The sequence below is a fragment of the Myotis nattereri genome (genome assembly GCF_964212035.1).
Source record: "Myotis nattereri genome assembly, chromosome: 9".
NCBI lineage: Eukaryota > Metazoa > Chordata > Mammalia > Chiroptera > Vespertilionidae > Myotis > Myotis nattereri.
The window spans coordinates 7,250,347-7,271,582 of record NC_138084.1 but is presented as its reverse complement, the minus strand read 5'-3'; the positions used below and the strand labels follow the sequence as shown (position 1 = coordinate 7,271,582).

The following is a 21,236-nucleotide window of genomic DNA, read 5'->3' as shown; positions in this document are numbered from 1 at the left end:
TATGCCCGCAACCAAGGTACATGCCCTTGACTGGAATCGAACCCGGGACCCTTCAATCCCCAGGCCAATGCTCTATCCACTGAGCCAAACCGGTCACGGCAACCTTCGGTAGATCTTACCATAATATTTTTACAGATCCTGTGGGGTTTTTGTTTTGTTTTATTGATTTCAGAGGGAGGAAGGGAGAGAGAGATAGAAACATCAATGATAAGAGAGAATCATTGATGGCTGCCTGCTGTACACCCCTCACAGGGGAACAGAGCCCACAACCGGTCACGTGCCCTGACCAGGAATGAACCATGACCTCCTGGTTCATAGGTTGACGCTCACCCACTGAACCACACCAGCCGGGCCCTGGTGGGTTTTTTAATGACTTGAAACGCACACACACACACACACACACACACACACACAATCAGAACAATCTGTTCCGCTGGCAGATGGAACAAAACCTCGGGGAAGCTCCAGGTCAGACCGAGGCACCAGGAGCTGCCAATCGTGACTTTCCTCTGGAACACAGCTGCTTCTGCCAGGAGGTTTAGGAAGCCTGGCCTCCCCCCACCAGGAGACACCAGGTCCCTGGGACTCGAGAACAGCTCTGCCGTTCTGCGCTCGTCCCACGGGAAGCTGAAACTAATGAGGATTGGGGTCGAGGCAGGTTTTCATTGTATTTGCACGTCTGCGCCAGCGGCCGGCCTGGACGGAACTGCACAACATGGTCTCAGGATTTAGGGCAGTATCTTCCCTGGCTTCCCTGCCTCCCATTTCCCCCAAGTCAGGAGTTGTTGGCACCAGTCCCCGTGAGTGTCTGGCAGCCGCCCTGGCTGCCTGTCTCTTCCCCCTCACCAGGGACACCTGTGTAGGTGTCACAATCACCTACCGAAGGGGGCTGGGGGGATGGTGAGCTGAAGACGAGGCCCATCAGAGCAAGGCGGGAGGGAATTCCCATCATCTTCCTCCCCTGTCTCACGGCCCCATGTCCACGTGGTGCTTCCCAGGATCACCACCCAAATAAGTGATGTGGCCCCCACCGTGTGGTTGAAGGGATGGTGGTGTGTGCCTGGCACAGCCACAAAGGGGTGGACTGTGCTAGGCTGCCTGCCCCCCATCGCATCTTCCTAAGGCTGGAAATGGTTTCCCTGAGTTCCCTCCCGGAGCGACACTGGGTTAGAGGTTGCCTGTGAGGAGGGCTCCTGGGAGGCCTGAGAGGTGGAGCAAAGTGGAGGCCGTGGCTCTGCAGACCTCTCCAGGAGCTCCTGCTTCAGGCTCCGGGCCAGATGGGGCAGCCTCCCCGGCTTCTGCAGCTCCTGTGCTGATTCTTGGCTCCAGGCTGGTGAGGGACCGGCTCTCCTATCCTCCCCTGCCCCAGCCCACACACACTCCTCTATGAAACTCCTTATTTCCCTGGGAGTGTGATGTGTCTGTTTCCTGATCCAACTGGGGCAGAGGGAGGGAAGGGGAAGGGAAATGAGGAAGCAGGAAGGAAGGGATGCTGCAGGGGAACCCTAGGTTAAAATAAGGGGAAAGAGGCATATCCAGCAATGAACCTTGTCTGCACCCTAATGACACACACACAACTCTCTAGTAAATAGAGACAGACAGATCTTTCCCGCCTCAGGGCCTTTGTACCTGCTGCTGTCTATCCTGGAATGCTTTCCTGTGGGCTCAGTGAGTACCTGGCTCCTTCTCCTTCCCCCTTTCAGGCCTCAGCTCAAGCAGAAGTAGCCTCTAGCCCACCCTCAATCAACAGGCCTATCTGGCCCTAACTGGTTTGGCTCAGTGGATAGAGCATCTGCTTGCAGACTGAAGGGTCCCAGGTTCGATTCCGGTCAAGGGCATGTACCTTGGTTGCGGGCACATCCCCAATAGGGGGTGTGCAGGAGGCAGTTGATTGATGTTTCTCTCTCATCGATGTTTCTAATTCTCTATTCCTCTTCCTTCCTCTCTGTAAAAAATCAATAAAATATATTTTTTTTAAAAAAAATAGGCCTATCTGCCATTCTGTATGAGTTTCCGATCGCTGCTGTAACAAATGAGCAGAAACTTAGCAGCTTAAAACAACACACAAGTATTCTCCTGTGGTTCTAGAGATAACGGAGCCTAAAATCAAGGTGTCTGCAGGGCTGGTTCCTCCTGGGGCCCCGAGGGGAGAACCCTTTTCCTTGTCTGTTTCAGCCTCTAAGACCACTGGCATCCTTGGCTCATGGCCCCTTTCTCACACTCCCCTGGCCTCTTCCTTAGGGCATCACATCTCCTGCCTGACCCCCTGATTGTCCTCCATCATCACATCTCACTCTGACCCTCTTGCTTCTCTATTATAAGGACCCTTGTGATTATAGGGGACCCACCTGGATTATCCAGCATAATCTCCCCGTCGCCAAATCCTTCACGTCATCAAATCTGCAAAGTCCCTTTTGCCACGGAAGGTCACATATTCTCGGGATCTTGGAACTCAGACACCAACATCTTTAAGATCATTCAGCCTATGGCACACCCTCCTCTCTCCCACCATATAACGTCCTATCACCACACCTGCTCCTCTTCCTCACTGCGATGATCCCAGTTAGAATTCTTTTGTTCATTTGTTTCTGTTTACCACCTGCTCTTCTTCCCCAGGAACAACATTGTTGGTGTTCAGTAACTATGTGTTAAATAAAGATAAGAATGAATGAATAAATGATGGTTGGATGGATGATGGATGATGGGTGGGTAAATGGATGATGGATGGATGGGTGATAGATGGATGGATGGATGAATAGATGGATAATGAATAAATGATGAATAGATGGGAAAATGTATGTATGTATGTATGTATAGATGGATAGATGGATAGATGGATGGATGGATGGATGGATGGATGGATGGATGATGGATGGATGGATGATGGATGATGGATGATGGATGGGTGAATGGATGGTGGATGGATAATTGATGGATAATAGATGAATATTGAATGGATGAACAAATGAACAGTCTCCCACATAAGGGAAAGAGGAAAATGTAGGCTTCTGCAAAGATTCCCATGAGGCAGCTTCTATCACAGGCGCTCCAGCCTGGCTAGCGCAGGGGAAAGAATAAAAGAAGGTCCCACTCACCCTTCCCATCAGGAAAGCACGCTAGACCTTGAGAGACCTTTTAATCTCAAGGGTTGAAGCCAAAGGGCCTCAGGCATGGAGCTGGGAGACCCAGACCACACACACGTTTGCCTTGTCTCCTCCTGAGAAAAAAGAAGAACCGGCCTGTTAGAGCTAAAGTGGAAAGTGAGGATGGGCACGGAGCACAGGTATGATCAGACCCCACCACCCTCTCCGCGGCACACCTGGGGAACCAGGGCTCCGTTTCCCTCCGTCTGCAAAGGCAGAGCCAGGCTGGATCCCAGGGTCCAGAGTTCTCCCCACACATCTTGACGTTTCCATGCCCAGCAGTGGAGATGGGGACACGGAGCCGTCCCAGCCCCTGAGCACAGGTCCTACAGACACGCACAGTTACTCCCTGGGCCTCAATTTCCTCATTTCCAGAATGCGGGCCCATCTCCATCTGTTTCATTTACCATTGGGTTCCCAGGGCCTAAAACAGTGCCTGGCACATAGTAGATGCCCAGTAAATACATGCCTGATAATCTGTAAACTGGGGGGGGGGGGGGGGGGGCGAAGGCTGTTGTGAGGATTAAGTGGTTCCATTTATGCAGGCTCTGGTTCACAGGACACAGTGAGTGGCCTATAGCTGTCATCACTGCACCTGTCCCCCGACAGATGGGACAAATGGCAGCAGAGAGGTGAGAACACACCCAGGAGCGTGAGATCCTGGACCCAGCAAGCTGATCAGAGCTGCCCAGCTTGGGCACCTCATCCGCCGGTGCCCTGTCTGCGTCCCTCAGCCTCATGCAGCCGCCATTCACCTGTGCAGCCTGCCTTCCTGCCCCAGGGCCTTTGCTCACACCACCTCCTCTGCCGGATGCCTTCCTTCCCCTTCTCACCGAGTCACTCCGGCCCAGCTTTCCTCGTGGGCTCCATGATCACCTCCTCAGAGAAGCCATCCTGATCTCCCTGGCACACCTGGCCGTGGTGCTGGCTGTCCAGGTGTGGTTTTACACGTATGCGGATCATCTGGCTCTGGTCTGCCTCTCCGCTCGCCTTCAGTGGGGTCATCCGCCTACAGTGCAGTGCCTGGCGCCCCACAGGTGCTCTGGCTTCCACAGTGGAGAGGAGCCGGCAGAGGCTCTGCTCCACGGCCACCGTCCTGCAGGGGGCAGATCTGGCAGCAGACAGCCCTGCCCAGAACCTCCTGCCCCCAGGAACCCCCAGCAGAGGCGGGTCCTGGCCTGAGGGGGCGTGGGGTGTGCTGTGGGACCACAGAGTCCATCTGTGAGGCCCATGGTGGGGGGCGATTAAAAACAAAATTCCTGAGCAGAGCCTTTCTGGGGTGCCCACAGCGCTTTGCTGCCTGGATCTGACCCCTTCCTCATTGCAACTCTGTGGGTCGTTTCTCCTCCACCCGACAGGACAGGACACCAAGGCCCAGGACCGCCAGGCATTGAAGCCGCCACAGGAGCCCAGCCTCCAGCATGGGACCCCGGGGTGCAGAAGCAGCAAACCCAGGCAGGGGATGGCTGCCCCACTCACAGGCACCTCTCATTAGTTTTAAAGGAAACCAATTTCCACACCAAATAAGGCGGCGGACCTCGGAGCCACTGCCCACTTCACACAATTCCTTTTAAGTGTCCAAATGCAATTACACTTGGAACTTGCCTGGACTCGGCCTCCTCCCGCCTCCCCCACCTCCCCCTTGGCCTCCCCACATAAACAAGTGGCCCAGCTGGGCCCCAGCTGGCCGGCCCTGGGGAGTGAGGGGCGGTGGGGGGGGGGGATCCCGCTGCCTGCTGCCTGCCCAGCCTCTCATCCCAGGCGTGGCCTGAGCTTCCGCATCCTGGAGCCTCCTTCTGCCCCGCCCCAGGCCAGCTGGGCTCGCCGGGAGCACCCCCCTCCCTCCTCCCGGGGAGGATTGCACTGGGGCAGGGACACCCGCTTCCTCCAGGACAGAGGCCCGCAGCCCCAGGCAGGTGCAGGGGGAGCTCTATTTCCAGGCTCCCTTCAAGACGCCCACAGAGGCACCCACACACGATCTGGGCACCGCAGGCTCCTCTCTGGGAAACACTGGTTGGAATTCCCTCGGCTCCCTGGCCATGAGAAAGTTGGACCAGGGCAGGAGGGCCCTTCCCAAGGGGCTCGCTGGGAAGCCACTCCTCCCCGCCCCGCTGGGGCGCCTGCATCCCCCAGGCTCTGGCTCGGGGCCCCAGGACCCCGTGGTGCTCGTGGGGGGGAGTCGAGGTTGACTCATCCTCCCCGCGAACAGCGCACACACCAGGCACCCGCAGCCGCCAGTTCCCGGCTCGGCCCAGGCAAGCACAGTGATTTTCCACTTGGGCCATCTGATTGCTATTAGGGCTGGGAGAAGGGAATTCCTGGTTCCACGGGCCCACGGGGGCCCTGGGCAGATTCCGGGGTCGGGAGGGGAGGCACCAGGGGGGAGAGGAGTGCCACCTGGGTGGCCTCCCTGTCCCCTGCCAAGCCTACCTCTCACACGCCTGCACCTCCCCCTCCGCGGAGCCCTCGCCTGCTGTCTGTCTCCTGGCATCTCCATATCAGCCCCTCAGTACATTGGAACAACCAGTGGGGCCCCCCTCCTGGACCTGTGCCCCCAGAAGGCCCAGTGGGAGCTGCCGAGGGAAGGCACCGGCAAGTGGACAGCGAACGCCCCTCTCTCCAGGATGCGCGGGAGATTAACAGCTGGACTCTGGCCACAGTGCTCGGGCCAACTTGACGTCACCAGGCAGAGAGATGAGTTCCCAGTGGGGCTCTGGGTGGGGGGGGCTCCTGAGCAGGGCATTCCTTCCCCAAGCCTCATCCCGCTCCGCCCCTCCCCTCCCCCCTCCCTCCCCTCCTGCCGGGCCTGGAATTGGGTTTGGGGCGGGTTCTGCTTCCAAAGCCATCTCCCTAGCAGCAGGCGCGGGCTCTCCACACTCTGGGCTTTCGTTTGCTGAGGCTCCAGCCCCGCTCCACACTGGCCTGCCGCCTCGGGGATCGCAGCCGGAGGCGGGCATCACCGAAGCGCCCTCCACAAAGGGGCGGCCTGGAGGGTCCGGACAGCTGCAGGTAGCTCCATGGGGCCCAGGGGAGGGAGGTCCGGGAACCAGGTACTGCCATCTGCAAACCCACACTGCAAGGCGAAGGCCAAGCTGGGAAGGGGGATGAGGTGGGCACCTTTGGGGCAGGCAGCTTCCAGAAACCACAGCCCCAAGCAGGAGCCCTGAGACCCCAGAGAGAGTTGTCACCAACCCCAAACTCTCAAGGCTCCAGAAGTCCCAGGGACACTGGGGACCTTCGAGCGTCCCCCTTCTGTGGGGCTGGCCCTGGTGTTCTGGCAACTCCCAACCCTCAAGCTGTCCTCCACCCCAGGGCCCTGCTCTGTCCGCCAGTGGGTGTGGGCTCCCCCTCTGTCCCTCCACCACCCTCGGCAGCAGCTGTCCACGCCTGGAAGGGTGGGGAGGGAACACCCAGCCGGCAGCATCCCAAGCTCCGGAGAGGGCTCCCTGCTCGCACGCACTCCGCACACCCCAGTGCTGCGCTGCCTCCTTCCCCGGGCACCGAGGCTCAGGCGGCTCAGTGTGGGGCCGGCGCTGGGGTGGACAGAGGGGTCAGCCTGGCAGCCACCGGAGGGTGGACAGCTGGGTCCCCCCTTCTCCCAGGCCTGAGACACCTGAGGTGGAGTTGGCACTGGATGAGGCCGTTTGTGAAGTTTTCTGGAAGGTACCACTCCCCCAGAAAAGCCTTTCAACACACGCTGTGAGCAGAGGATTGCAGGGGGAGGCTGGGGTGAGACAAGGCAGGCCTCTGCGTCTGGGGGAGTGACTGCCAGGGCTCTCGTCCTGCCCAGGTGGCAGCCCGGGGACAGGAGAGGGGCTGGCAGACGGGCTGGGCCTCCTGGAGGACAGCCTCGCCTGGGGCCCGCATGGGTTTGGGGCTGCGGAGGTGAGTGGGGGTGGGAGGAGCTGAGAGCTTCCTGAGGCTGAGGAGGCAGACAGGTAGGTGTCAGGGGCCTCTCCTTGGGTGTTGGGTTTTGAAAGGAGGGTCGGGAGTGAGCTGAGCTGGCAGTTTGGGGTTTTGGGGGGGTTTTTTGTTTGTTTTTCTGTCTGCTTTAGCTCTCGTAGGCCCGATCCCAACCTGAGGAGCACACACATTCACACGCACTCACACATGTCCCATGCACATGCTGCACACGTGTCCTTCTCGGGCCCATCTGGGGCCCACTCGGCTTCTGGTCCCTCTGTGTGAGTGCAACAGCTCTTCTCTGAGGGCTCAGACACACACGGCACCCACCCCTCCGTCAGTCAGCAGAGGGGGGCTCGAGGCCCACTCCAGGCCCCGCACACGCCAGGCACCATGCGCGGGTCCCAGCCGGCTGCCCTTGGGGGCCCTGTGTGTTGGGGGTCTTACCTGCCTTGGCGAAAGGGCAGGGCTCTCTAGCCTCAGGACATCCCTGGGTCCAGGCACTGAGAAGCGAGGGCGCAGTGCAAGGGGTGTGAAGGATGGGGAGGCGGGGAGGTTGGGGTTGCAGGCTGGCGTGGAGAGCTTGGGCAAGCCCAGTAGGTGGCGAGGCACGCAGCCTACCCCTGGTGATGGGAACAGTGGCCCAACTAGAGTCAAGACTGGAGAGGTGTGTGTGTTGGCGGGGGGCGGGTTAAGCGACACACCTCCTTGCACTGCCATCTGCAAACCCACACCGCACGCACATCAAGGACTCGCCCGCAGGACTCCCACCCACCCCCGCAAGTAACCTCTCTGGGGCACCCGCTCCGCCACCACGCTGTACCGGCTGCTGTCCAGGGCCGCTTGGCCCAACCACATGTGGCCTCGTGTTCTGAGGGCTGCACTGGCACAGCGGGTGGGGGTGGTGGGGGCTACCAAGGGTTAAGAAAGGGTGGCAACCCACACAGACAGCCACCCTTTCCAGCCAATAATGGGCTTGGCTGCTGCAGGGGCCTCCGCCCCGGCCTGGCGGGGGCGTGGAGGGGGCTGCCCAGCCTGCGAAGGAAGGAATTCCGGGGGAGTAGAGCTGTCTGTGCTCCCTCCAGCTGAGGAGAGGCCTAGCCTTTGGCCGCGCCTGTGCCCCTGCAAGACCCTTCCTCCGCACACAGCCTCAGTTTCCCCACCTGCACAGTAGGACTAGGTGCTGGCCTGTGGAGGCAGAGCTCAGGTGGGGACCTGGATCAGGCGGGCCAATGAGCTCTGTTCTGCTTGGGGGACCTGTCTCTGGCAGGGAAGCCCCCTCCTAAGACTGTCGCCCCTCCCAGGCCCCCCAGACCTGCCTGACTGGGTCCAGCTGCCCTTCCACCAGCCTGGAGCCTGGGCCACGGCAGAGGCCTGCTGGCTTGCTCCCTCCGACTGCTCCTGCCTTCACGGCCGCTGGAGTCCTGACCACAAGCCTGCAAAGCCACAGCGCATGCAGTGGCAGTGGCCCGTGCCCCTGGGTAGGCGACCTCACCCCCCGGAGCCCCATACCCCCATCAAAGGGGAATGACAATACCTGCCTCATAGCTGGTCACAAGGACAAACGGGCCCTGGCTGGTTTGGCTCAGTGGATAGGGTGTCGGCCTGTGGACTGAAGGGTCCCAGGTTCGATTCCGGTCAAGGGCACATGCCTGGGTTGCAGGCTAGGTCCCTGGTGGGGGGTGTGCAAGAGGCAGCTGATCAATGGCTCTCATCATTGATGTTTCTCTCTCTCCCTCTCCCTTCCTCTCTGAAAGCAAAAAATATATATTTAAAAAAAAATCAAGGACAAACAGGATGATGGATGTGGAGCTGACACAGTACTCAGCTCCCAGCTGGCCGTCATTGACAGAGGGTTTGATGGTGATGACCAAGCTGTCCTACCTTCAAGGGAAAGACCAGACCCCTTAGCATGTTACAAACACAGGCCCAGCCAAAGGCCACCTCCTCCAGGAAGCCTCCCTGCCTTCTGGGTCTGACTTCGGGGAACCCGTGTCCCACCATGGGCTAAGCCCAGAGGCGGTACCAGGAAGTATGTGTGGGCCCCACTACCATGTCAGCAGGGTGTGAACGAGGGGCCCAGGCAGGAGGTGACCTGCTCTGGACTCAGCAGAATGACCCCCGTGCCTCCCACATGGCCCTGCCTCACAGGGAGGCAGGCGATTGCTTGTCACCTCTCCTCTACGGTGAGGCCCTGGGGACAGGGCCTGGGAAGGGACAGGGAACCCTGCTGCCCTGATGTGGCCCTTCCTGCCTTTGCAGGTGGGGTGCGCCGGCCAGTGAGCTGTGAGCAGAGCCTCGAGGAATCGGGACTCCCCAGGCCCGGAGATGGCTGCGAACGGCTCCTGGGAGACCCATCCCACCCACAGGAACAAGGCAAGTGCCCAAGGCCCGCCACGGCCCCGGTCTGTGGGACAGGTGTGGTGGGAGGGGCAGACCCGCCCAGCATCTCCCCGGCTCCACCCGCTCTGCTCCACAGGGCGCAGGGGGGCAGCAGGGCCCCTCTGGCCACACGGCCTGGCACTGGTCGCTGGGTCCCTCGGATCCCGGGGTGCTCCTCAGTGAGGCCAGCACAGGGGACTGACACCTTGAATCCCGGGGGGGGGCATCAGTCACCAACACGGAGACCTCCTTCCAGCTCTTCCCTGTGGAGATGGGCAGTTGGCCACCTCCCACGGCCACCCTGAGAGGCCGGCTCCGAATCACCCTGCTCATGCCGCCCACGGCCGGGGTCTTAGTCACACCCGCCTCCTGTCTTCAGACGCCAGCGGTGGCTGAGACCGACAGCCCCCACCCCACCCGGGACCCCTTCTTCCCAGAGCCCTTGAACACTGGCATCCCTTCTGACCCGGGCGACGCGCTCACGGTGGAAGAAACTCCGAGCTCACCTAGTGCCGCCTTTCCCCGGGAGGAGACAGGCTCCCGCAAGTGCAGAGGCTTGGCGGGGTGAGCCCGGAGGTGGGGGCAGAGCCGGGACGCCGGCCCAGGGCCCTGACCTCCAGCCCCTGGCATTTCCCTCCCCTGGCAGTGACCACGTGGAGCGGCAGCCACGGGGGAGCAGAGATGGGCTTGGCTGGGCGGAGCCTCCAGAAACCCCTGAGAAAAGGCAGGGCGGGGAGGGGGCCTGGCTCCAGGGCGGGCATTTTACAGGCGGCATGTGTCTGGGGATGGCAGCTCCCCGCCCAGTGACTCACCGGGCCTCCCGCTCTGACTCCAGGACCGGATTGCAGGCTTTTTCCAGCCCATGGTCCGCTCCGTCCGACACAGCCCCTGCAGCCGGTCCCCTCCCGGTGTCCAGGCCGGTCCTCCAGGGCAGCGGTTCTCAACCTGTGGGTCGCGACCCCCTTGGCGGTCGAACGACCCTTTCACAGGGGTCGCCTAAGACCATCCTGCATATCAGATATTTACATGACGATTCATAACAGTAGCAACATCACAGTTATGAAGAAGCAACGAGAATAATTTTATGGTTGGGTCACAACATGAGGAACTATATTTAAAGGGCCAGAAGGTTGAGAATCACTGCTCCAGGGGCTTGTTCAGGCCCCGGCCTCAGGAATTACTAGGTCCGCCCCCGGCTCAGAGGAGGCTGGCAGGAGGCTACTCGGGCCTGGAGTGGTCAAGGCCACCAGCAGGAAAGGCTGAATAAAGAGCAAGCGAGGGGCTTGGGGCTGACGGACAGATGTGGAGCCATAAATGTACTTATAGGAAGATAGGTGGAGAACAGGACCCGCTTAAAGTGACCTCACAAAGGCTCCCCAAAGTTTGGCCAACACCCTTCAGTCCCTGTTTGTAGATTCCCCTCGACCTGACTCAGAAGGCCCCTCCCTTTGCTCCTGGGTGTCAGGCCCAGAGAGCAATCCTCCAGGCCCAGCTTCCTGCCCGAGCTGGGGCCATCCGGAAGGTGGCAGAACTGTCCTGCCTCAAGGACCTTCCATTTGTTGTTGTTTTTTTGTCTTGTTTTCTGAGTCATGAGCGATGGGAACTGATACCCGGCCTTAGAGGGGGAGGTGGGGAAGTGGGGCCAGGGCCATGGCCAGGTTCCAGCCGGCTGTGTGGTGAAGACTCTGAGATGGATTAGTGATGCCTGCCCGGGCGTGGGACGGGAGTGACAGTGCCGGGCAGCCTCTGGGGTGCGAGGTCAAGGTCAGAATCAGCAGCCTGAGCACGGCATCCGGCGTGCAGACGTGTTGTGGGTGGCCCCACAGTGTGTTTTAAACGTGAACATTTAAAGATCAGGAGGAGCTCATTACCATCCAGAGCTCTGGCTCCTCTGGCGACGGGGAAGGCTGACGGGCTGGAGCCCAGCGGCTGCCCACGTGCTCAGGGGGGAGCTCTGCAGTGTGCCTCCGCGCCCCCCACTCCTCCTGCACCTGGCCCACCTCACGCACATACAGGCCAGCCCAGACCCTGCAGCCAGGCTGACGTTCACTGGACACAGCTGAGCGGTCAGATCTACTGTTAACATGCTGATCAATAGTTAAAGTGCTTCCCTGGGGCCTGACAAATACCTGCTGCCTCAGCACCCCCCTCCCCAGGGACCCCCAGACCAGACCCAAACCCCCCACCATCCAGATCCCAGAGGTCCCCTGGCCCTGCAGGGGCCGCCTCTGACTCCCCAGGTCTCTCTGATCCCACCGTGAGCCAGGCCCACTCTTTTTGTCATTTGCACGTGCACGGTTTTATTTTTTAATAAATATTTTCACATTTTAGTGTGAAATAGTGCAGGTGCACAGAAAACCTGGGAGAGCAGGACGGCGCACGGCACACACCCTCCAGCCGTTCACTGCGGGCCTTGCTCCAATGAGCTTGCTCTCTCCATCCCTGTCCCTATCCCTTGCTACGCTTTTTCTCCCAGACTGTTTGCAAGTGAATCGCAGACACCGAGCCCCTTTGCCCCCAGAGAGCCTGCATCTTCGAAGGACGGGACAGTCCCCTACGTAGCGCCGCCCACTCTCCCAGCGATGCAGGGCCGTCATGGGTGCAGGGTGCCCCCGCCTCTCCGCAGCCGTGCCAGGAACAGCCTGGGCGGCAGGTCAGACCCCTCACAGGCTCGGACCCGGCCCTGCATTTCCTGTCCCTGTCTCCTTCGTCTCCTCCCGTCAGGAAAGGCTCCTCGGCTTCTCTCTCCCCTGCACGCGTGGACGTGCTTTGACCGGTGTCTGTCCTGGCAGGTGGGCGGCCGACCCGGTGCCCCTGTGAGTGATGGGCATGTCCCTTGTCACCCGAAGGCGGCTAGCTCCAGACCTGGGTCACAGAGTGGAGGCGCTGGGTGGAATCAGGGGTGTTGTCTGCTCCGGTGAGAGTCCGTAGTGAGGACCAGCACACCTGGACGCAAGAGCGGGGCGGGGTGGGCCCCGCGGCTGTCCTCACCGGAGTCTCCCCTCTGTGCCCGTGCAGATGTATCCGGGCGTGCTCGGGGCCCCGGAGTTCCACAGCCGCGGCTTCCTGACCATCGAGCAGATCGCCACTGTGCCGCCGCCGCCCGTCGTGAACTACATCTTCCTGCTGCTCTGCCTGTGCGGCCTGGTGGGCAACGGGCTGGTGCTCTGGGTCTTCGGCTTCTCCATCAAGAGGAGCCCCTTCTCCGTCTACTTCCTGCACCTGGCGGGCGCCGACGTGGGCTACCTCTCCAGCAAGGCCGTGCTCTCCATCCTGAACACCGGCGACTTCCTGAGCACCTTTTCCCAGTACGTCCGGGCCGTGTCCAGGATCCTGGGGCTCTGCTCGTTCCTCGCCGGCGTGAGCCTCCTGCCAGCCATCAGCTCCGAGCGCTGCCTGTCGGTCGTCTTTCCCGCCTGGTACTGGCGGCAGCGGCCCAAGCGCCTGTCGGCGGTGGTGTGTGCCCTGCTCTGGGCCCTGTCGCTCCTGGTCACCGGCATCCACAACTACTTCTGCGTGTTCCTGAGCCGCCAGGACGCCAGGGCGGCCTGCACGCACATGGACATCTTCCTGGGCATCCTGCTCTTCCTGATCTTCTGCCCGCTCATGGTGCTGCCCTGCCTGGCACTCGTCGTGCACGTGGAATGCCGGGCCCGGCGGCGCCAGCGCTCCTCCAAGCTCAACCACGTCATCCTGGCCGTGGTCTCGGTCTTCCTCGTGTCCTCCATCTACCTGGGGATCGACTGGTTCCTCTTCTGGGCCTTCGGGATCCCGGCCCCCTTCCCCGAGTACGTCACCGACCTGTGCATCTGCGTCAACAGCAGCGCCAAGCCCGTCGTCTACTTCCTGGCCGGGAGGGACAAGTCGCAGCGGCTGTGGGAGCCGCTCAGAGTGGTCTTCCAGCGCGCCCTGCGAGACGGCTCCGAGCTGGCCGAGGCTGGGGGCGGCACGCCCAACACCGTCACCATGGAGATGCAGGGCCCCGCTGGGAACGCCTCCTGAGAGATGGGCGCCTGGAGGGGAGGCAGGGACCAGAGGGACCTCCGGAGACCCTTTGTCGGGGACGGGCCTGGGCTGCTGCCCTGGTGCCCGAGTACAAGGAGGAAAGTCTGCTTCCGGCCCCTCGGCCTCCTTCTCCCGGGGCTGGAGGCTCTGTGAGTGACCAAGAGACAGCAGCCGCCTGCAAACAGGCCCTGAGGCCCTGCCAGGCTCCCCCAGGGGTCTCCTGCACCAGCACCCCCTGTACAGAGTGTCCCCCAGTGGGGGGCTCTCCTCACCCCAGGCTGGTCTGGGAAGGAGAGGAGGGGGCCGCCAAGCCCTGTCCACCTGCTGCCCCTCTGAACGCGCCCCCCTGGAAAGTGGCGCGGCCATCACAGCACCGGTGGGCCACCAGCACCTCCCCCGTGGGGCACCTGTTCTCACCACGCCACCCTCTCGAGGCAGTGTCGGTGGCAGACCTGAGTGAGTGGAGAGGGTCCCGGGTAGCCTGCCTGTGGCTCAGTCTTTCTGCAGGTGATGTCCCTGCCCCCTTGATGAATCCTTGGTGACTTTCACGGGTGTGTTTCTGGTCCCAGCAGACAGGTGGGGACAGGAGGACCTTCAGCCAGCTCAGAAAGGTCACCCTCCTTTCTGGCGCCATGCCAGCCTCGGCAGCCTTCCGGAGCACACGGCGCGTGCCGGCTGCCGCCCCCTGGGCCTCAGGTGCCTGCAGACCATCCGGAAGTGGGCACTGGTTCCACCTGGCCACCCAGCCCACCTCCAAGCACAGTGGCCCAGCGTAGCCAAAGGAAGTTTTATGAAATAAATGTATATCAATAAACGTTTTATATCTTACTTCCTCTGTCCTATCCATGGTCGTGTTCCTTTCTTTTTTTAAAAAAATTACATTTTTTATTGATTTCAGAGAGGAAGGGAGAGGGAGAGGGAGATAGAAACATCAGTGATGAGAGAGAATCGCTGATTGGCTGCCTCCTACATGCCCCCTACTGGGGATCAAGCCCGCAACCAGGCATGTGCCCTGACTGGGAATTGAACTGTGACCTCCTGGTTTATAGGTCGACGCTCAACCACTGAGCCACACCGGCCGCCCTGGCAGTCTTGTTCCTTTCCATGCACCACCCCCAGCGCAACCTGCTCTGTCCCCAGCCCCTGTGTGTCCTCTCCCGGCTGCTCTGTCCGCTCCTCGGATGTGAGCTCCGCTCCTCAGCCACACCATCCTCCTGAGCCCTCTCTCACCCACCCAGGTGCCCTGCTCCCCTCGGTGCCGCCTCGGTCTTCATCACGCCCACCTGGCGCCACGCCCTGACTGTGGGGAACACGGTGTGTCCACATGGAGGCCTCCTGGTTGGGGGCTGCATCCTCTCCTGCTCCCCCTCCCAAACTCCATGAAGCAGAGCCGCCCCTCTGCCCGGCACCCCCCTACTTCACAGCATAGGCCGGGTCCCTCCCAGGAGGTGGCTTCCAGGCCCAAAAGCGTCCCGACCGCCCCCTGGCCTCCGGTCTCCCCCACCTTGGGCTCCTGGTGTCCAGCACGGGCCCCGGCCGCTCCGCGGAAGCTCCGGGGGAGCCTGCTCACTGCAGAGGCCCAAGGAGAGACCAGGCGGGGCAGGCCCCTCCTCTGTGGAGAGCCAGGGGAGGGGGGGAGGGCTGTGCCCACGCTCTGGGCAGGAGGGGTGGCTAACGGAGTGGACTGCCCAGCAAGGCAGCAGCACTGCCAGAGGCTGGCATTCTACCCACATGCACTTCCTTGAGGACTCGTCCCTCCTGGCCACTGCAGGCCATTGCTCCCAAGCTCCCCTCCCGACAGTCCCAGCCACGCCTGCCCGCAAGGCCCTGCTCAGAGAGAGAGGGGACCCTGTGTGGTTCCAGAGCCTCAGGTGAAGGCAGTCGGGACGGCCTGCCTTTCTCCCAGCAGCTGGGGTGTGCCCTCCCCACGCCACCCAGAGGATCCAGGAGAGCAGAGTTCGGCCACCATGTCTATCACGTCTGGGGACTCAGAGAAGCCGGGAGGGTCCTAGTACCTACGTGAGGGAGCAGACCAGGACCCTCCACCCAAAAGCTCCCCTGGCATCTCCTTGTGGCAGAACCCCTCCCAGGCCTGAAGGGGCTGAGGGGGCCATTGGGGGCCATTGGCGGTCATTGGGGGCCTGGGTTTTCAGTGCCTGGAGTTCACCGCTTCCTCAGGAGCCCCCACCCCAGCCTCCAGCCCTGAGCCTTTGTGGGGAGCTTCCCCAGGAGCTTGGAGAGGCCGCCTGCCGAGGTTCAGAGCCCAGACCCAGTAGGTGGGTGGGTGGGCATCCCTTACCCATGACCAGGACCTGGGTGTGAACATGAATCTGCCCTTGGCAGGCACCAGGCCTGGGAGGGTGGGGCGTGAACCCAGGAACTAGGCCTGCAGCCGGCAGCCACTTCTCCTGTGCTGATGGCTAGTCGGCTGAGGAGCAAGACTTCCTCTGTGACCACCCACATCCCTGGAGCATCTCTGCACCTCCCGCCCACGCCCTGGACCACCTCACCTCTGGGCTAATGGAGGGCAGATGACCGCCGGGCAGCAGCCGCAGGCCTCACGGCTCCCTCCTCCCTCTCCCTCTTCCCTCCTCTGGTGTTTAATTATTCAAGCAGGCCAGGGAGCCAGGCAGGGATGGGGCGATGGGCTGTCCTCCCACCCCACCCCACTCCCTAAGGCAGCACAGCTGGGCCCCAGTGCCCTCCCCAGCTGCCTTCTTTCTGGGTGTTGAGTGAAAGCAGTAGGCAAGGGCTCCAAGCATTGCTGATGTTCACCCTGAAATTGTCTGGAACCAGGGATCTAGCCACTCGCCCCTGACACTCGCTGGTCCACAGAAAACAGAACTGAGTTGCAGGGAGTGGGTACCACCATTCCTACAAGAACAAAGAAAGACTGATGGTCTTTCTCCTCTGGTTATTACTAAGCCCGACTGTGGAGAGCGGCTACAGCATTTGGACAGGTTCAAGCCTGGGACTAATGAGAGGGCACGATCCTCTCCTGGCAAAGCCACGTGCAAGTCCCAGCACAATTATAGCCAAAGGCTGTGGTTGTAAGCTTGACCTTATTGGTCCGAACCTGTGGCCCCACGTGGCTGAGTGACATGGGCTGCAGGAGGTGCAGCAAGTAAACAAAGCTTGATCAGGTGCATGTAATTGAGTAGATTCGAAACCCGTGAGAACATTGTAACCATGCCCTTACTTTGCCTCGTGGAATCTGTCTATAAAATAAAGACTCGCCTTGCAAGCCGTGGTGCTGCCTCTCCATCAGAGAGGGCAGCGTCCCACCTAGTGCCCAGCTTTATTCTTTTGTCTGTCTTTTCTTAATCCTTCACCGCCCCCTCTCAGGCTCACCGAACCTGGCTGTGTGGGCGTGGCACATATGGCACCCAACATGGGGCTGAGTGCAGGTTCACCCATGGCCCTGACGGCTCGGCACACCGGATTTTCCATCCCATGGGACATGCAGGATTGGGAGGGGAAAGGGACAGGGTGGGCCGGGGTCAGGACAGACCTCTATGCTTCCCCGTGCTTCCCACCACCGTCTCTGCAGAAATAAACACGAGGAGAAGGCACAGCCAATGCCAGGGATGTGCAGGCTACGTCCAGGGCAAGGTCGGTGTTGCTGTGCCTGTTTCCTCGAGTTCTGCGATCAGGCATTGGGGCACGAGGAGGGAAGGGAGAAGGTGGCCACGGAAGGAGGGACCCGCACGTAACAGCCCATCCCAGGCACAGGCGATGAAGGCAGTGACCGCCATTTATCAAGGGACTAACTACTATATGCAGTGAGCCCTGTGCTGAGAGCTCCGCCTACACGTCTCATTTGATCTTCACAACAGGCTCACAGACGGAGCTCCGGGTCCAAGGTCAGCCCAGCAGGTGGGGGGCCCTGGCTGAGCCCGGTCATCGTCCACAGGCCCCGCAGCAATCATCTCGCTTCCCTGGAAGTGCAGGCCTCTGCCCTCCGTGTCTCCCATCAGCAAAGCCCTGGGAGCTGGGCCCTGGGTGATGCCGTCACAGCCCAAGGACCCAGACCATCCTTGTTGGATTCCACACGCGACTGAGATCAAAGGGACGGCTTCGAAGGCATCTGCAACCGGCAGGGGGTGGGAGGCCGACACGTGTTCCACAGGCAGCACTCGAACAGCCTGCAGGCCGAGGCCTCTTCCTGTCTCCATCTTCCCAGAGGGAGTGCACGCTGCCTGGCACCCGCCCAGCTTTCTCGAATGCCCCGCCCGCCGCGGATTTGCAATAACCTGGCTTTTCTGCCAGGATTTTAAAACCCAAGATCTTCGGCGTGAGCACAGCTCTCTCAGGCCAGAGGACTCCTTCCCGGGAAGCCCGGGCTTCGTGCCGGAGGCAGGCTGGACAGATGGCGCCGTTCGGGCCCCGCCTCCCAGTGCATGGGGAGAAGCCAGGTCCAGGGAGATGCGCCCCCACCTCGGCTGACCAGGCCGAAGCTATGCACGCGCACACAGGACGCAGACCCTCCGGACCGGGACAGCCGAGTGCGAGCGCAAGAGAGCATATTTGGAGCCAGTGGGGCTGGAGAGCCGCCAGGAGGGGCTCGGAGGAAACAACGGCGCAGTTCACAGAGCGAGGACTCATGGAAAACTCGGCTTCAGGGCGTCGGAATGCCAGCGCGAAGTTTCCTGGCAATTCCGAAGGCTCCCCGCTCAGACATGTTTTCAAAGGTTTTCTAATTGGCTTAATTGCATCTGATTTATATACTGGTGCACGCACCCATTTCGTATATAGTCTGATGATCTCCAACACGTGCGGACGCCGTGTCTTCACCAAGTCAAGACATGGATGTTTGCATCCCCCCGAGAAAGAACATTTCCGTCATCCCGCAAAAATCTCCCCGCGAACCCAGCCAGGCAGCCCTCCCCCTGCTGCTGCCCCCAGCCGCAGGCAGCCACTCTGCTTTATGCCACTAGAGAGTATCGATGACCGATTATAGATTAGCTCCCTAGACAGATAGATGTTCATACCACAGCAGCCAGGAGGTGTGGTGACAAGCACAGGAACCTAACTCTAATCTAGCTGGGGGTGGTGTAAATTGTGGGAAGGGGGCATTTCTAGTCATCTTCCCCTGAATCTTACTTGGCCAAACGGGGTCACACTTGGGCCCTGGAGCAGGAGGCGGGGTCAGGGGAGAAGGAAGGAAGCCCCGCCCACCTCACCTAAACCCACCCCCTGAGAGCTGCCGGTAGCTTCTGGCTCTAAGCCAGTGGTTCTCAACCTTCTGGCCCTTTAAATACAGCTCCTCATGTTGTGACCCAACCATAAAATTATTTTCGTTGCTTCTTCATAACTGTAATGTTGCTACTGTTATGAATCGTCATGTAAATATCTGATATGCAGGATGGTCTTAGGCGACCCCTGTGAAAGGGTCATTCGACCGCCAAAGGGGTCGCGACCCAGAGGTTGAGAACCGCTGCAAGCCCACGCAAAGCCCACGCAGAACGAGTCTCTCCGTCCAACAGCCTGCAAGGAACATAACAGTACTTGGCTTCCTTGTTTGCCATCGGCTCCATGAATTAGTAACCAAACCCAGGCCCCTTGTAGAGTCCCAGGCCTTGATTCTAAACCCGGGCCCGGGCGTTCTCACTCGGCACAGGTCTCGGGGACTCAGGCCCCGCTCGGGCCTCGGCTGAATGGCCTCCCTGAGACCTTGGAGCAAAGAAAACACCCGCCTTGGCGAGGGGAGGAGAGCCGAGCTGCTTCCTGTCGCAGGGAGTACGTCACCGTGTGTGTCATCCCGCCAGGCCCAGCCAAGCACAGGTCTGAGGGCGGGGATTTGCAACCTGCCTCCTTCGCGTAGGTCCCAGCTCCCCGCTGGTCAGGATTCTCGGTTGCAAGTGACAGAATCCCCATTGAAACGCACATGCGTGCGGGCGCACAGACAGAATGGGTTAGTCCGAGTGACAGAAAAGTCCAGGGGCGGATGGGCTCCGGGGACAGCTGGATCCAGGTCCATGCATCCACAATTAGTAAAGAAATGTGAGCCTCTGCACACGCCAGGCACAGGAGGTGCGGGAGCAGGAGCACTCCTGCCTGGGGAAGCCCCCGTCCTCCCGGGCAGCGTGTCTGTCTCAGGGCTGAGGCCCCGTGTTCCTCGCTGGCCCATTCTCACACTCGGCTGAGCGGCCTCCCCTGCAGCGATGAGAACCACCGCCCGGGAGAGGCTCCTGAGGCAAGAAGGCCTCCATGGCCCCGAATGAGAGCCCCTGGCAGCTGGAGTGGCTCCTGCAAGAGCGGGTGGTCCAGGTCCCCTGGGGTGTCCTGGGTCCCCCCTGTTATCAACGTCGATCTGCGTCGCTCATGGGTTCGAGGTCTGAGGTCCCACCTTTCCTCTCCTCGCTCACATTTGTTTCCAAGGCTGGTGCCCAGCGTGTGCCACGCTCCCCCCTCCACTCCAGGGCGGGGCAGGGAGGGTGAACACGCAGTCCCAGGGGCCTCCAACTTCCATCACCCAACACGCTGCCCTTGCTCGGTCCAGCAGGCGGCCTGGCATGCCAGGTGATCCCGGTACAGTGTCAGCCTCCGTCCTGCCCCGGAGGGACCCCGTTTCATCTGATTCTTCAATTACTAGGCGGGAGAGTGGGCTCAGCAGATGTGAGGGAGAGAGAGTCCAGTTCCTCCCAGTCACCTGGGGCCCCATTCGGTTGAAACCCCCCGATTCCTGGGCGGAGTTGAGGGCGGCACGGGAGGGCATCCGAGCAACTAGGTGAGGACGTGGGCGCTCAGGTCACCTGAACTACAGGGCCCCCAACTAGCAAGCTGCAGAACTCGGATGTGAAATGAGGCCCTGGACTCGGGGTCCGGTGCTCCTTCCTCCCACCCCTCGTCGCAGAGCCCCTGGCAAGCCCATTAGCCAGCGCCTCACCCTGCAGGCGGACGGGCAGCCATAATGGCTCTCCCAGCCCACAAGAGCCTGACTTCCGACAAGGGAGCTGCTAATGCTCTGAGGTCTCGGAGGCTGTCCCAGGTGGCCTCCGGGAAGGATGGCCGGGAGAGGGGGAGCCTCCCACTGCTCCCCGAAGGCCCCCCCACCCCGTCCCATCCATCTCCCTGCATCCCAGCCCTCCCCTGGGCAGGAGCTGAGGGCACGCCTGGCAGACCATTAGCCCCAGCTGCTCTCCCACAGCCCCGGGGGCGGGGGCCTTCCTGCATTTATACCTCAGCTCCCCTTTGGCTCCTCAGAAGGAGCAGAAGGTTCTTTGAAGGCTCCGGGGGACTGGGCTCCTTTGAGGCCCGGGTGGGAGACTGAGGAAAAACAGCTCCAAGGCCGGGGCCAAGGGGACCTGCCGAAGGGTCGGACCAGCGGCGTGCGGAGGGGGCGGCCACCGTCCCGGAAGGACAGGGCGCCACATCGGAAGCAGGTGAGAGGCCCTGCGTTTGCCCCGGGCGGAGGCGGGACAGCATGATGGGAACAAGCGACACCTTGCAGCCCCTGGCAGGCGTCTCGCCTTCTCCGGTCCCGCCTCTTGTACCCGGGGCTGATGGAGCCTGTCTCGCTCCCATTCTGAGTGTATGAGGCCCACGGGCGCTGCCGCACGGAGCACCCCCACCAACGAGATGGCAGAGCCAGGACGGAGGTGCGACAGGCAGCTCCCGGGGGCACAGTGGGAGGAAAAGACATCCAGTTAGGTTTTGAAAAAGCAGCTTGTGAAACAGCCGGGTAATATATTTTCATTGATGTGAAAACAAATTCCTATGGAAATGCACAGCAAACAACCTGCAAGGACATGATCACACATTAGCAGTGCCATGAGGATGAGATCGGGGCGAGATCGTACT

At 60.9% G+C, this 21,236-nt stretch overlaps 1 protein-coding gene across 1 annotated transcript; it reads left to right on the top strand.

Moving 5' to 3' along the window:
* Positions 1-5,762: 5,762 nt before the first annotated feature.
* MRGPRF (MAS related GPR family member F) lies at positions 5,763-14,261 on the top strand. The gene is made up of 3 exons (XM_081099906.1): positions 5,763-6,152; positions 9,309-9,422; positions 12,447-14,261. Exons 2-3 carry the CDS (start codon positions 9,375-9,377, stop codon positions 13,428-13,430), a joined length of 1,032 nt encoding a protein of 343 aa, XP_080956032.1. The 5' UTR covers positions 5,763-6,152; positions 9,309-9,374; the 3' UTR covers positions 13,431-14,261.
* Positions 14,262-21,236: the final 6,975 nt, after the last annotated feature.